At 41.1% G+C, this 17544-nt stretch overlaps 1 protein-coding gene across 26 annotated transcripts in view; it reads left to right on the forward strand.

The window, feature by feature from the left end:
- Nucleotides 1-17544, forward strand: part of STAU2 (staufen double-stranded RNA binding protein 2) — a 231633-nt gene that overhangs the window by 120305 nt on the left and 93784 nt on the right. For 22 of the 26 annotated variants that reach the window (XM_043539463.1, XM_043539469.1, XM_037892434.2 and 19 more), the window contains one exon: nucleotides 15856-15969. The exons of the other annotated variants lie outside the window; for them this stretch is intronic. In XM_043539463.1, the coding sequence (XP_043395398.1) occupies nucleotides 15856-15969 (114 nt within the window). The remainder of the gene's footprint in view (nucleotides 1-15855; nucleotides 15970-17544) is intronic. 26 annotated transcript variants of the gene reach the window in all.

Below are 17544 nucleotides of genomic sequence, written 5' to 3' on the forward strand. Positions count from 1 at the left end.
AGTGGTCAGGCCATAATTAGGATAAAATGATTTTTAAAAACTTTTTCAAGCTATCTGAAGTGACCCAATCTAGATAAGTTTTGAAAGAAAGCTGTAAAGCAAATTGTATTTCATCCATACCAGGGGCAAAAAATACGTAAGGCTCCAATCCTACAGCATCATGTGGGTAGACTGCTGTGCCTGCAAGGAACCCCATTGAAATCAATGGAGACCTGTACAAACACAGCAGTCCACCTAACTGCTGTCAGTTGTGGGATTAGGGCCTCATTGAGAACAACACTTTATCACGGAGATGCTGAGAGCCACTGATTCAAATTCATACTAAAAGTGTTCCTGAGACACGTCAGACATTAATATTAATGATGAACAGTGGCAAAGGGCCAGTGGAGGTTGCTGATGTTTATTTTCTTTTACATATATAAAAAACTTATTTGATACCAGTGAGGTATGCCCATAGTAAGTCTATGTAACCATATGTTGTTGTGATTTTTATTTTTTGTATTACCATAGTGCCTATGAGCTCCAGTCAAGGACCAGGAACCACAAAGAGCTTACAATCTAAGTATAAGACAAGAGACAACAGATGGATGTAGACAGACTGACTGGGGAGTACAAGGAAACAATAAGACAATGTTGGTCAGCAAGGTAGACTGTGGTCTCAGCACACCAGACGTGGTCGCTGTCAAGTGTTTTGTAGGCATTACAGCAAAAGAGTGTTTAAGGAGGGTTTTGAAGGTGGCTAATGAGGGAGCTTGTTAGAAAATTTAACAAGTGGGTGATGGAGGCTGGTATTATGGACTGGGCAGAGGTGAGAGTCAACGTCTTGATAGTGAATGAGGCATCGGTAGAGTGGGGATAGGCTGTGAAGGGTCTTGAAAGTGAAGAGAAGCAGCTTATGTTTGATGCAGTAGAGAAGGTGGTCTCAAAGGGTGGGGTTCAAGAGGGGTGACATGGTTAAAGCAGTGGGGGGAGCTTGGGGAGGAAGGTTAGGCGCTCTCTTTTAGTTTAAGCTTGAGCTGATGGCTAGACATCCACTATATGTGAGGGAGACAGGAGGAGATTTTAGTTTGAACAGAATGAGAGAGGATTGGAGTACAGAGGTACATCTGTGAGAGGGTAATTGAATTTGTGTTTTTGAATGAGATTGCTCAGAGATAAGTTGTAGCAGGAGAGGAGAAATGGGCTAAGGATAGAGGTAGTGGAACCCCCACAGAAAGTTGGATGAGGACGATACTCTGAAGGACATGTTGAAGGAGCAATGAGGAAGAGAACCAGGAGAGAGCAAGATTTCAGGAAGAGTATGGTTGACTGTGACTAAGGCAGCTGACATGTCAAGGAGGATGAGGCTGGAGTACTGGTTCTGAGCTTTGGTTTGGAAGAGGTCATTAGAGACTTGTATTCTTATGGTTTCCCTGCCACATATACTCCTTCCATGCCTCCCTCCTTTGTGCTACATTTTCTTGATACATCTTGTCTTGAATTTGGCCCTGATTCTGGAACTTACTCTTTGTGGGCAGGTACAAATATCCACCTTGTGGTATCAGAGCCTTAGATTGTAAGCTCTTTGCATCAGCTTGTGATACTCTTCCATGGTGATATTTACTAGCACATTAATAGTCCTATTGGTTTCAGTGGAGCTATTTATAGAATGAGTAAAATATGCTCGTCATGAATAAGGGTTTTAGAATCTGGCTGTTTGGAGCAGGGGATGTGTCTTCCTGTATGTTTAAACAACACCATGCTCCAGAGGGCTAACACAATAATAACTACAATGTTGTTAACAATAACAACAGCCCTTAATCCAAAAACTACCTCTAAAGTCTTAACCACATGCTTCCATTATCTCATAAAAGTCCTATTTCTTCACTGAGAACATAAATCCAATAGAATCACTTGACAGAGTCTTCATTATCCCAAGCTTCCTAGCACCTATCAACCTTCATCTCTTCCTGATAGTTTTTGTCACTGATCTTTAATTTCTAACCATGTGTAGGTTTGCTAATATGAACCCTGAAGTTTCACTAGGTGCCAAACCAAAGTCTTTATGTTCCCTGCATCCAAATGTCTGCAGTACCTTTCTACTACCCTGCCCATCACTATCTCTCACCCTCAGAAGGAAGAAAGTCCAGTATTTAAAAGCATTTAATGCCTTAGTATTTCTGTCTTCAGAAAACGCCAAATGGAATCTTCTTGTTTCAAGTTCAGTGAGGGAGGACAGGTGGAGAGGAACTGTGCAAATGAATTCAGGGATGGTGCATTGAATAAAATATTTTTGCGTTCATTAGCATCTTGAAAAGGTAACTGAAATCCTCCTCCAAATGCCTGCATGTAACTTTGTGCATGAAGAAATGTAAATTACAGTCTCATAACCAACACACTTGTGTGGAAAAAAAAACGTTGTAAAGCTGTCATGATCTCTCCAAATATTGTAGTCAGTTCTAAACAAGCCAGGCTCTGCTCCTTGCCAAGTTCTTTTAGAGCAAATCCTAATGTGACTTGGTAAGTTAGATACAAACCTTACGCTGGAGTGAAGCCAAAACTTTGAAATTCTTGAAGTCTCAGCTAGCAGAAATATAAAAGTGTGATGCTGAGTCTTTAGTAGGGTGGGGCTTAGTTTTAACCATAATATCGTAACTTAGACTTTCAAACCAAAACCCTTTAACAAGAAAAGTAGCAAGAAATGCAGGGGAGGAAGAAATGAGACTAAAACCTGCCATTAAAATCCACGTTCCTCATTGCAGACAGGAGGCTAGGCTTCCAGACAGTGATTTTTAGCTCACAGTTAGAAGTCTGGTCATTTTAAAAATTGGGAGCACAAAGAAACAGCATTATTTTTAGAAGTGAAATGTATGTGCCTTCTGTGAATGAAAATAATGGGGTAGGTTTTTTTGTATGTACAATGTTGCATACCTAAATTACTCCACGATAGAATGGATAACTTATCACCAGATTTTCAGCAAATTCTGGGAACTGTTTTTCTGCTTGCAATTTCACACTGATCAGCTCCCCTTGCTCATCAAGATAGTAACCTCCAATTTATGCTTTCCCTTGCACTACATAGACAGCTTATAAGTGTTCTGTTTCCATCTTCACTTAAACAGTCTTCATAACCAAGAAGAAAATTAGGAGCAGGTGAAAGCATATATCTGTTGATGCTGAAGCCAAAATGTTATTTAAAATATGAATAAGTTTCTTTCTCCAAACCTGCCTTAATTCCTCAGTTATTAGAAACAGTTACATCAGTCACTTGCTCCTCCACAAACTTTCTAAAGCAAACCCTTTCCCTGTATACTTCATTAGCAAGACACAAACCTCTCATTTTCCCCAGTACATATGACGAAAACAGACGATCACAGGGATTTTTTTTATACAAATTTGGCAGCATTTTCTTATTTACTTTGACTGTTTGAAATATAAATTGAATTTAGGTTTTTCTCTCCAAGAATATATTAGTTGTTTTCTGAATAATTGTGTTAGTGAATCAGAGGCAGCTAAGACATTTGTATTAGAACCGTGTCATGTATGACTTACATTGCTCTATAGTGTTCTACAGTGTTTCATGTCTGAATAATTCATGTGTTTGGTTTTTTTCCAGGTTGATTGGTTGTATACAACCAATCAACCTGGAAAAAAACCAAACAATTATTCAGTGTTTAGTGGGTGATATATTTAAAAGTTTTAACTTTGTACAATAAAAGTAATTTCTTAATGTTCACAGATAAATATATCCCTCAGTGACTGGATTTGTAGGAAATGAAGGCTGGCTCTCTTGTTCAGGCACAAAGTTGTCTTTGCAGTCACAAATGGCATCTATTGAAAATGTCATTGCTTGTTTTACATGTGAACTTAGGCATGCCATTCTGACACCTTAATTCCCAGCAAATATTGTCTAGTAATAGAGGGAAGATACATTAAGTTACTGTACACATCTTGCTGCATTGTGATCCATGCAACAACATTGGCTGTAGCCCTGCTTTCCTCTCAGATGGAACTGAGCATCACAGTGACTACAATGACGAGACAGGGAAGGTCAATGGCTAGGCCTTTCTCACTTGACTGAGCACAGTGGATGTATGCATGAGCTTTTAAAATCACAGCCATCACTGAGAACAAAAGACTTATATTTGGAGGGTATATAAATAAATGAGGCACAAGCCTTTTTGACTAAGATCAAGTGCAGAATTAGTTTAATAAATATCTGATGTGTCCTCTTTGTGGGAACTATGTCCTGATCTAATAAGTTTTTTCCATCTTTACCCGTTGCAGTTCACTATGTACAAAAGTTTTTATATACAGCAACTTAAGTGTCCACTGCACTATAACGAGCAATATAAAAACCCGTTCTGGTAACCTGTGACAGCTTCCTTACTCTGATGGTTAAGCTATCTATTTATGGTGCAGCAAGTGTTTATTTCTTAGTCAGAAACCTAGTACTGCCTGTTTTAATAAAGATTTAAGCCTATAGTACAGCTGGTATGTGGGATCTACAAGAAGGGAGCATGTTATGAATATCCCAAGATTTAGTGCTGAACTGTCAGTCTTTTAGCTACCGAGTATCTTTACTCTTCCATGCAGTAGCTACAATGGAAACTTTGCCCACTGCTGTGAAGTGGACACAGCGATTAATGAACCTGAAGCATACTAATCAAACATATGTTTTCTTGACACAATGATTGTGTTATATATCACATATGAATGTACAGGCCTTTATCTTTCCTTAATGATCTAGCAAGGGGTCTTTTTTAAATGTGGGTGTTTTTCATGCTCTCCTTAGATTTGTTCCACAGGGGGTGACCATTAGAAACATCTGACAGGCATGCAGTTAGCCAGCTCCCTGCTGAGATTAGTAAAATACTATATTTAGTAATCCCACTACATCAAGGAACTCCAGCGTTGCAGGAAACAGTTTGATTCAATGCTTTTTTGTGACTTTTTCGTTTTATTTTTATGTCTTATTTTTTCATCTGGGACTGAGAAAAATATTTTCATCTGGGTCTTGCTTTTTGTATTTATACTCCATCATTTTGTAATTGTTTTTCATGTTTTGGGCCTTTTTACCCTCCTTATTTTGTTTACACTGTATGCCCCCTCCACTCTGCTCTCTGTCAAATTGTAAGGTAGATACTAAGACCAGTAAGCAATGTTTTAACTTGATATTTCATGTGCCATTCCCTATCAGATGTGACTAATTCTAACATTGGGACAAAAGGTGTGGGGGGAGAAAAGGGGGTGTTAAGGAGAATTAAAAGATTCACACCTTATTTGCTAGACTAATACATGCTAGAAATTCCTGAGTCTGAGTTTGGGTCACAGATGATTTGAATTCATCAGTGTATATATGTAATCCAGAGTTTTTAATTTATTTTTTTGTAGCTTCCGAACACTATTTGTCATTGGAACAGAAGTGGACCAAAATATGAGCACCATTTTTTTTTTAAAAAGGTCTTTTACTGTTTAAAATAGCAAATTCAATTACTAAGAGTACACAGTTAACACACATCAAATAGTAAGGAGAAATGTGGCAGAAATAAATGATTCAACAAAAAGTTAAATGGAAGGAAAATATGTTGTCATATGAATCAAAATTCTTTACCATTCTCTGTTCACCAACAGAAATCTGGAGTAACCTGTCTGAAATCATCAGAGTTACAATGATGTAAATTTACAGTAGTTGAGAGCAGAATTTGGCACTTAGAATTTAAGGGGCAGATTTTAAAGAAACACCGTCTTTTGTTCTAACAGAATGGCCCTGGTGGCCTGTCAATCCTAAAGATTTGTGCATTGCTGAACATAATGGCATTTTATTATCCAGTTTATTTCTGTCTAGCATTCTGAGACTCCTGCTGATACTTTGAATCAGACTTTTTTGGTTTGAAACATGAACTCCAGTGTCACACATGCCTCTTTTTTTTTTTTGTACTTCATATTATTTTTTAAGCTAATAAATGTTCAAGAAAGAGAGTGTTTGGCCAGACAGAATTTGTGCTTCAAACTGTGAATAGCTAAGCTGTAGTGTGTGAAAGTCTCTTTGCGCAGCTGACTTTTTTTTTGCTCCATTCAGTGTCTGGTTATCATAAAGCTACCTTATTTTCAAACAGTAGTTTAGTGCATGGAATCTTCCTCTGAATAATTGTGACCTAATAACAGCACAGGCCCTGTTCTTGCAAACAAACATACTTAACTTTAAGCCCATGAATAGTCCAATGAAGGCAATGAGACTTGGCCCTGATCTACACTACAGGGTTATGTCGAAATTGGCTGCGTTAGGTCGATTTTAAAATGAATGCATCTACATAAGCAACCTCGTTCCGTCGACCTAAAGGGCTCTTAACATCGACTTCTGTACTCCTCCCCGGCGAGGGGAGTAGCGCTAAAATCAACCTTGCTGGGTCGAATTTGGGGTAGTGCGGATGCAATTAGATGGTATTGGCCTCCAGGAGCTATCCCAGAGTGCTCCAGTGTGACCGCTCTGGACAGCACTTTCAACTCCGATGCACTAGCCAGATACACAGGAAAAGCCCCGGGAAATTTTGAACTTCATTTCCTGTTTGGTCAGCGTGGCGAGCTCAGCAGCACAGGTGACCATGCAGTCCCCCAAGAGTTGCAAACGAGCTCCAGCATGGAGCGAATGGGAGACACTGGATTTGATTGCTGTATGGGGAGAAGGATCTGTGCAGGCAGAACTCCAATCAAAAAGAAGAAATGCTAATATATATATGCCAAAATCGCACAGAGCACAGTAGAGAGAGTGGCTACAACAGGGACACACAGCAGTGACGCGTGAAAGTCAAGGAGCTCATGTAAGCCTACCAAAAGACAAAGCAGGCAAACAGTTGCTCTGGGTCAGAGCCCCATACATGCTGCTTCTATGATCAGCTCCATGGCATTCTTGGGGGGGACCCTACCACTACCCCACCACTGTCCATGGACACCTGCAAGGGGGGAGTCTCACACAACATGGAGGAGGATTTTGTGGATGAGGAAGAGGAGCAGGAGGAGAATGCTCAGCAGGCAAGCGATGAATCCGTTCTCCCCGGCAGCCAGGACCTTTTCATCACCCTGGAGCCAATACCCTCCCAAGGCGGGATCCCCGACTCTGAAGGCAGAGAAGGCACCTCTGGTAAGTGCACATTTGTAACTACAGTACAGGGTTTAAAAGCAATAGTGTTAAATGTTTGATTTGCCCTGAAGACTTGGGATGCATTCGTGGCCAGTACAGCTACTGGAAAAGTCTGTTAACGTGTCTGGGGATGGAGCGGGAATCCTCCAGGGACATCTCCATGAAGCTCTCCTGGAGGTACGCTGAAAGGCTTTGCAGAAGGTTTCTGGGGAGGGCTGCCTTATTTCGTCCTCCGCGGTAGGCCAGTAGCAAGTAGTCTGAAATCATTACAGCACAAAGCATGGCAGCAAATGGCCCTGGGTTTTGGTCGCATTCAAACAACATTTGGTCTTTATCTTTCTGTGTTAGCCTCAGGAGAGTGATATCATTCATGGTCACCTGGTTGAAATGGGGGAATTTTTGTAAGGGAACAGTAAAAGGACCCCGTTCACGCTGGGCTAAAAGGGATCATCTCAAATAGCCAAGTGGAGGGGTGGGGAGAAATGGCAAACCCAACCGGCATTGCTTGCTATGGGAAAGGAGGGCGCTGCAGGTTGGAAACATTCCCACATGTTATGAAGGCATTAGAGGCCAAACCCATGTACCCTTTGGCTTACCATGTCTGCTTGGAAACCAAATTCTGTTGCCCAGCCGTGTGTGATGGGTCACCATACCGGCAGGCGCTCAATATAAAAGGCAAAATGCAACCTTGTACCGAAAGCATATGTGCTGTCTGCTCTGAATTGCTTGATTCACTGTGAAAGAGTCTCCCTTTTGTTCTCAGAAATGTATCATCTTAAATTTTACTCTCCCTTTTTATCCCCCTGCAGGTGCAAATGTTTCTATGTTCCCCCATCATCTCCGTCCCTGAGGTTATCGCAGATTAGAAGGTGAAAAAAACGCACTTACGATGACATGTTTTTCCGAGCTCATGCAGTCCTCCTGCACTGATAGGGCACAGCTGAATGCATGGAGGCATTCAGTGGCAGAGTCCAGGAAAGCATTAAGTGAGCGTGATGAAAAGAGGCAGGATGCAATGCTGAGGCGAATGGGGGAGCAAACGGACATGCTCAAACATCTGATGGAGCTGCAGGAAAGCAAACAAGAGCACAGACCACCGCTGCATCCACTGTACAACCGCCTGCCCTCCTCCCCAAGTTCCATATCCTCCTCACCCAGATGCCCAAGAACCCGTGGGAGGAGGCTCCAGGCACCCAGCCACTCCACTCCAGAGGATGGCCCAAGCAACAGAAGGCTGTCATTCAAACAGTTTTGATTTGTAGTGTGGCTACAATAAGCAATGTGCCCTTGTTCTTTCCTCCTCCCCTCCTCCCCCACCCCACCCGGGCTACCTTATCAGTTATCTCCCTTTTTTTAATTAATAAAGAAAGAATGCATGGTTTCAAAATAATAGTGACCTTATTTCCTTTGCCAGTTGTGATCGAAGGGGGGAGGGTGGGGAATTAAAATCAACAAAGGGGGCGGGTTTGCATCAAGGAGAAACACACACAAGTGTCACACCGTAGCCTGGCCAATCATGAAACTGGTTTTCAAAGCCTCTCTGATGTGCAGCGCGCCTACCTGTGCTCTTCTAATCGCTCTGGTGTCTGGCTGTTCAAAATGGCAGCCAGGCAATTTGCCCCAACCTCCCACCCTGTCATAAATGTCTCCCCCTTACTCTCTCAGATATTATGAAGCACACAGCAAGCAGTAATAACAATGGGAATATTGGTTGGGCTGAACTCTAACCTAGTCAGCAAACAGCGCCAGCGAACTTTTAAACGTCCAAAGGCACATTCTACCACCATTCTGCACTTGCTCAGCCTATAGTTGAACTCCTCCTTACTAATGTCCAGGCTGCCTGTGTACGGCTTCATGAGCCATGGGAGCAAGGAATAGGCTGGGTCTCCAAGGATAAATATTGGCATTTCAACATCCCCCCACAATAATTTTCTGGTCTGGGAAGTAAGTCCCTTCTTGCAGCTGCTCGAACAGCCCTGAGTTCCTAAAAATGCGAGCATCATGCACCTTTCCCGGCCATGCCACGTTGATGTCGGTGAAACGTCACTTGTGATCCACCAGTGCTTGCAGCACCATTTAGAAGTACCCCTTGCGGTTTATGTACTGGTTGGCAAGATGGTCCAGTGCCAAGATAGGGATATGCTTTCCGTCTGTCGCCCCACCACAGTTAGGGAAACCCACTGCAGCAAAGCCGTCCACTATGACCTGCACATTTCCCAGAGTCACTACCTTGATAGCAGAACGTCAGTGATTGCATTGGCTACTTGAATCATAGCAGTCCCCACAGTAGATTTGCCCACTCCAGATTGATTCCCGACTGACCAGTAGCAATCAAGCACTGCAAGCTTCCACAAGGCTATCGCCACTCGCTTCTCAACTGTCAGGGCAGCTCTCATCTTGGTATTCCTGCACTTCAGGGTGGGGGAAAGCAACTCACAGAGTTCCAGGAAAGTGGCCTGACGCATGCAAAAGTTTCGCAGCCACTGGGAATCATCCCATATATGCAAGACTATGTGGTCCCACCAGTCTGTGCTTATTTGCCGGGCCCAGAATCGGCGTTCCACTGTATCAACCAGCCCCACTGCCACCATGATGTCCCAGTTGCCACATCCCATGCTATCAGGGATGTCTGTGTCCATGTCCTCTTCACAATCGTCCTCGTGTTGCCGTCTCTTAGCCAGGTTCTGCACATACTGCAGTATAATGCGTGAGGTTTTTACAATGCTCGCAACAGCAGCGGTGAGCTGAGTGGGCTCCATGTTGCCATTTTATGGCATCTGCACAGGTAACCCAGGAAAAAAGGCATTAAATGATTGTCTGCAGTTGCTTTCATGGAGGGAGGGGAGACTGATGACCTAAAACCACCTGCGACAATGTTTTTGCCCTATCAGGCATTGGGAGCTTAACCCAGAATTCCAATGGACAGCGGAGACTGTGGGAACTGTGGGATAGCTTCCCAAAGTGCACCACTCCATGAGTCGATGCTAGCCACAGTAGTGAAGGCGCACTCCACTGACTTAATGCGCTTAGTGGGGACATACACAATTGACTGTATAAAATCGATTTCTAAAAATCAACTTCTATAAAATTGACCTAATTTCGTAGTGTAGGCATACTCTTACTCATGAGCTTGAAGTTAAGCACATACATCTTTGTGCAGAATCAGGGCCATGGTTAGTAGGTGTAATATCTCCGTAATTGCATTTTGGCCTTTTGTTGTAAACTGAGTTGTTGAAAGGTGTGAGGTAAATCCTGCAATGTTGTTTGACAATTACTGTCACTACTGTATGTGTAACTGGTGAATTGCATAACAGTAAAACTAGATTCAAGAATCAAGGGACGTGTTTTTATATCACTATACAAAGTAACAAGGCTAAATTTAACAGTAGTGCTACGTTAGTAGTAATCCTATAACAACTCTATAAATTCTGATGTATTTTTATACAGCCTCACTTGGATTTTCCATTATTAAACTAGTCTGCAAAGTGAAAAAATGTGGCTATATCATCTTGCATTCCATTGTAACATAGTAAACATTAATTGTATATTCTACTTTGATGGGATGTTATGTTTCAAAATATTTAACTCTTTTCTAGTAACAGAGTAGTAAAAACAAGGGCCAAATTTTGGCCCAGTTGTTAAGTGGATTCAGAGTTGACACACACAAATGCTACAAAAGCAATATTAATATGCATCCATATTCTGGCCAGCATGGCCCTGCACACAGCACACACAGTCAAAGCCTATAGATTGTGCTCCTCACTGGAATAATCTGTGCAGGGTGGTGCATAGTTGCCACTGTCACAACAAAGAGCATACAAGCATGAATATGTGACTACACCCCTGATGTGTGCTTGTGAGAAGGAGGCAGCCAGGATATAGCCCATGATTTGAATCTGGTGTCTTGGATGTTTACTAGTGCATTCAGTAGCAGGTTACTTGCAGAGAAACACACACACGTTCACCCAAATCTGCTCAGGATTCTGGAATTTTTGCTCAGAAACTTACAACCATTAGCATCATTATGTTATCACAGACACTCCTTTACCAGACTCATGATACTTCTCCTTACAGAGGCTGCTGTTATTTATAAAACAAAAAACCTAAACAAAATACTTCAAATTTTACTAAATTGAATTTTGTAGCTGCTTACTCCTGAAAGTGGCCTCTCTTTATTTCAAACACTAAACCTTAAAACGAGGCGATGAACCAGGACAGTATTTGCTGTTCATAATCTTTTTATTTTTACTTCCTAAATATAAGGAGAATGAACATTGCCAGTGTATTAGAAAAGGGAACTGAAGCCTGCTTGTATTTCATGCACTGCCACTCACTCCTTGAATGAATATGGGCCAGTCACTTAACCTCTCGCACAAATAGTACTTGCCTGCCTGACAAGTATGGTAAAGATGAACGTTAGTAAAGCACTTTGGGACCCTTGAGTTATAGGCACTTAGGAACTTCAAATGCAAAGTATTATTGTAGTTATTAATCTTAGTAATTACAATGTAAACACTCTCAGAGCACTTGGCCAGCCTCCAACTGCCACTCCCCAATCTCAGATTCTGAGGCTGCTGCTAAGAATACCTGGTCAGCCTTCAACTAGTGTCCCCCATTACTACCAGGTCTTGTGGTTTGGATATTTCTGTTCTTTGTTCTAGAAATGGCCCATCCACCTCACCCTCCGGATTTGGTGGCCTATAGTAGACCGCAGCCACAACGTTACCCCTTTCCCTCCCTCTTTTATCTTCACCCACAGACTTTCATCTGCTCTGCTTCTCACTTCCTTCTGGACTGCAGAACAACTATATACATTGATGTACAATGCAACACCTCCTCCCTTTTTTCCCTGCCTGTCCTTCCTGAATAAGCTATTCCCCTTTATACCAATATTCCTGTCATGAGATTTATCCCACAGATTCTCTGTGATGCCAATTAAGTCATAATTTAGATTGCATACTAAGACATTCAGTTTTTCCTGTTTATATCCCATATTTGTTTATAAGCATCTAAGATGTTGAGCAGATTACTCCATTGTATTCCCTCTTGTTGCTCCTATGAACCTATTGTAATTTTCCATTCTCACCCTCCCTCCCTGCACACACTCCCACAAACTTCCAGCCCTGTGTCAAGGTCACTTTTTTTTATTTACCTGTGAGCTTTTGTCACCTGTCCCCTGTGAACCTAGTTTAAAGCCCTGGTCATTAGGTTGGCAAGTTGGTTCGTGAAGGTACTCTTCCTTGTTGCTCAGGTGGACTCCAGCGGTCTTCCTTCCCAGAACAGCATCCCATGGTCAAGGAAGTCCAAGCCTCCTCCCAGTGCCATCTGTGCAGTTATGCATTCCTTTCCAGGATGTGCGTGTCCTGATGATCTGCCCAGGGTCCTACCTCGCAGTATCATTAGAGTCCACATGGATTAGCAGATGGATAATCCTCAGCAACCTTTCCATAATGTCTTGCGTGTGGGCTTTGGGCAGGCAACACACTTCCTGGGATGCCAGATCAGGTTGGCAGTTGGACTCTTCCATCCCCCTCAGAAAGGAGTCCCTGACCACAACCACCCTTTGTCTCTCCCTCTTGGGGGTGGTAGCTTTGAGCTTTCCAGGCTTGGAGACAGGTGGTTCCCCCTCATTGGCCATTGGGATCTGGTCCTCTCTTCGAGCTGCCAGTATTGCATACCAGTTCTTGGCTTAGATGGGCCTGGGTGAGGATGGAGCAGTGTCTGCTGTCCGGGGTGGTCAGCAGCCACTCTCTGCCTCACAGAGCAGCCAGTTCTTCCTTCCTTCATTCCCTGATATCCCTGTAGTCATCTATAGTTGACTACCTTCCTCCATCTGCATTCTGTCAATGAAGTGCTCGTGTTCCCACATGTTATGCAGGTGAGCCACTTCAGCCCAACAAAGCCAATAATACAGTTGTTTTCCAACTGCCACATAGATCTCTCTGACAAAGAATGCGTTTTGCAGACTGTATGACAGGCCAGAGAAATCTGGCTAAACAACTATGATCTGTTTCCTTCCCACTCCCCAGCACCCATCAGTTCCTAGCTCAGGGAAATGGAAGACTGACGAAGAAAATGTTGAATCTGGTTAAACTGAGCATGTCTTGTGTTGGCAAGAGATGTTTTGAAGACTGTGAGTGGCTGAGAAACTTCTAAATAATGGCCGACCCATTTGGACTAGGCCAGCGTGCATCACGAAGCTCATTCAGCAGTGCTTAGCTCAGAAAGGGAGATAATTAAAATGCTGAGTTTATCACATTTCTTGTTCTAGTAGCTAGTTACATTTGCACAGTTATTTCTATGATCAACAAATTTGTTCATATACTCTCATTAAAAAAAATTCCTTGCTCCAGACCTCCCTGCGCACTGTAGGATATGTATCTGTTCCGCTGTGTGTGCGTGATTACAATAGCACTTATTGGTTAATATCAGTTTTGGCTTATTTTCGGCCAAATCCTGGTGCCTGCTCTGTGGCATGCTGGAGGTGCAGAATCATCCTGTGAGGCTTCGCTGGCCCATTCTCCCTACACCATATATTCAGCAGTATTTGGATTTGCAACTAGATACCATGGTTATGGATTCCTGATACATTCTTGTAATAACAGTAGTCCTGACATTTAGAGAACTTCAGTTAATGTTTGTAATCCCAATTTCATACCTTCATAACTCTTTCAATCAATCAGAGTTGAGCCATTGTATATGTGAAGGGGCCTCTTGTGGTTTCTCAGTAAGTAGTATGGCTTTTCTGGCAGACAGCCATAAGCAATTTAGTAGGCACATGTTGTGGAGGTGGCTGGGGGGAGAGGGATGATCCAGAAAGCTGTAACAAGAGGTTGAGTGAAATCAGTATTTTTATGCATAGCACAAGGAAAATCCACATTATAGATCTCACGGAGCCCATTTGGCCACACATATGCAACAGTCAGCATGATCAATAAGGTTAACTCTGCAACATGCTGATGGCATGATTATCCTCTCACTTAAACCAGTTTTGCACTGGTGTAACTCCTCAGTTCAACTACTCCCAGTTTATCCAGTAAGAGAGAAGAATCAGGCACAAGGCATAAAATTACCCAGTGCACAATCCAGTGTTATATATCTCTCAATCAGTTCCACAGACATTTGGTATCATTTAATATGGCTCCTAGTTGTCCACAGAAATAATAATATTCAAATTTCTAGCCTAAATGTAAAGTTGAGGCTTTATCACATAACCTTTCCCCAATAGCCGTACAGCTGTAAATAGGTACTAGCCTAAAATGTCTGTCTCCAGTAGGGCTAATCTCCCTTTCCATTTCTGACAGGGGTCAGGTAACCAATGTAAATTACCACCATAAACTAAATTCCACCCCTCTTGTAGAACAAAGTGCTTTATCTGCCTGTCAAGAAACCAGGAGCTACAAAGCAGATTGTAACATTTCATCAGTTCAGCATGAGTGGCATACCCTGTTCCTACTAATAGAACATTGGAGATGCTTGACTTCATTTTGCCTCAAGATAGAAGACGGTTCTCTTTCTGTAGACGGTTAAAGGTGACCAGAAGGCAAAGGGGAAAATCCAGTAGGACCAGTATCTTCCTGTATATGCCATTCAAGAATCTGATTAGTGTGTGCTTTTTGATAACAATCGAGATTGATAAGCTAGACAACTCTAAAAATAATGCGACTTCCTTCCCCATGTTATGAGTCATTTTGATTTGATTACAAAGAAAAATTGATATCAAATTAACATCTATGATAACCATATTGCAATGTCAAACAATCAGTGCATTTCAATAGAGATCACATTGCAGTGAAAAATTTAAAAGTAATGTCAGTGCCAGAGCTGGATGGAAAATGGTTTTTCCATCCTCTGAAAATTTTTGAGATTTCAAAACAAATTTTCAATCCCAAATCGGAATGAGAAGTTGAAATCTTCAGAAGTTTTGTGCATCAAAAATGTGTGTGTTGGGGGGAGGGAGAGATTAATTTCTGGCCAATTGTTTTGAAAAATTCACTTCAGGTCAAATTTGTTTCAATAATTTTGAAATGTTTCATTTTTGACCATTTAAAAATGTTTTTACTATAACTGGACTAAGGTTCTAAACTAAAAGTCTTTTTGAACTGTAAAAAAAAAAAAAACAAAAAAATACAGATAAAAAAATGAAAGAATTGATTAGAATTTTCATTTAGAAAATGTCAAAATGAAATATTTCAGCAATTTCAAAAGGTTTTATTCAACATTCTGTCAAGAAATTTGTTGAAACTGAAGCTTTTGTTGCAAAAAAGTTTCTTTTGTGATAAACTGGCATTTTCAGATAAAAAAAGTTTCATAGAAAAATTCCCAACAAGCTCTAGTCAGTGCAAGTCTGTGGAGACCACAGTAATTTACACTAATGTTTTTTAACTGATCTGTGAAAGATTATTAAAAATAACATGTAAGTTCAAAACTGAAACTTGGACCTAGTTTCTTAGGTCTGTAACGACACCCTTAATTGAGCCTCAAGGTTCCTAAACTCTGCAGCACATCGTGCCTAAAGAGGGACCAACAAACTGATTTAACAACTGAAATTTGTCCCCAGTTGAGCATGTGGATACACGGAATATTTTGCACATTCCTTGTTTTATATTAAAACTGGATTCAGTGTAAATCTTTTGAGTTCCTTTACAGACTTGTTGGAAAGGGACAGATTATTTTAGCATGACTCCCTTATGCAATCTGGTGTTTAGCAGATTACGTATGTTATTCTGTTATAGGTACACTACAGTGATAGACAAAATGGCAAAGAGTGTATGACCTGTTTGACACTGTCTCCTGTGCAGATGACTTTCCATGGTATCGGAAGCTCCATTGAAGCCAGCCATGACCAGGTATAATACCCTCACCCCACGCATATCTATTTAATAAGGCCAACTAAGATGTTAGTATTACTAAATCTCACATTTGCACAAATACTGCTTTATTTATGGCATGTTCTTGCCACCACTGTTTGTCTATATTGCCACAATAAAACCCTTAAAGTGACCCACAAAGGAGAAGAAATTGCATTTGTGCCCTCTTTTGCTTCTTCAAGATGTATAAAGAAAACCTGAATGTTTTGGGTTTAAACTGGTGTGTAAGGGGTCTGCTAAGTTGTTTTTTTATGTTAGTAACACCAGGTCTTATCTACCCTGATTTTATGGATGACTGGAGAAATAGAGGAATGATAGCATCATAAGTGACAAGAGACTGGCAGCTTTGCAATTGAGAAAAACTCAAATTTGTTTGTTCATTTTTATTTAACTCAAGCTTCTGGCAGACACCTGGGACAAATTTTTTCTTTGTTAATCATTCCTTCTCCCTTGCCACTTCAGATGAGATCTGAGAAGACTTCCGTTCTAGTTCTATAGTCCTCCAATACAGTCCTCTATAAAAACATGGAAGATGACAAGACTTTGATAATTCAGGTATTTCTATTGCAAAAAACAAGTTGAATAAAACTGTAAACCAAATACCGCACTTTTCAGACCCTGGGTATATAAGAAGAAAACAAAAAAGGGCACAAGCAATTTTTATTTGCTTTTGCAGGTCATCTTTAAATTGTACTAAATACGTCATACACTTTGTCAGCCTAAATGTAAGATTCTTTCAGGGAGAAGAAGGGGACATCTTCTTGGCAATGATCAGAATTAGTTATGTTTCGGAAAAGATTCAGACACTCTTAGCCATGTTTTAGGTTAAAAGAATTAAATGGAAATTTGTAGGGAGCTATCTGTTAACATAAACGAATCCTTTTAGTTATTTATGTGATAGCTTGAGGATTCTTCCTGTTCATAAAGTAGTGACTCACAACTATGTGGTATTTTACTGCAATGGTCAACTACGGTAAATATGTTAGTGATTCAACAAACATATTCTCCTCAACCTCTCATTTCATCCAGCAAGTTATTTATACTGTTCCAAACTCTCTCAGCTTATCTTTCAGTAAAAACCACTTTTTAACCTAGTTATCTCTCAAATACAATATTTAGACCTATCAGTACCCTGTAAGGATTTGAGGTGGTCCCTGTCAATTTGATAACAACTGCATTATGGGCTACCAGTCATTTCAACCTTGGCTTGGCATTTATTTAGGTGACAGCATGGCTTGTAAACAGAAAATCACCTTCTAAATAGAAATCATCTTAAAAGTTATCTAAACAATTAAATTTTTTTAAAAAGCTATGATGAAACAGTGTTACTTAGGTTGAAAAGTCAAGCACTCAAAAGTTAGGAATTGCCAGATTTAATGTTGCTTATTCAACCTTAATTTGCTCTGCTTCTGTGTCCATTCTGCACACTGAATTAGACAGAGGTCCTGTGAAAAACAATAATATGTGGTCATATAATTAAAGATTATGTCATAATGCATATGCAAAAAGGAGTAGAATTAAGGTTGCATGGGCAACCATAAATTTGGCTTTCCT

The sequence above is a fragment of the Chelonia mydas genome, chromosome 2 (genome assembly GCF_015237465.2).
Source record: "Chelonia mydas isolate rCheMyd1 chromosome 2, rCheMyd1.pri.v2, whole genome shotgun sequence".
Classification (NCBI taxonomy): domain Eukaryota; kingdom Metazoa; phylum Chordata; order Testudines; family Cheloniidae; genus Chelonia; species Chelonia mydas.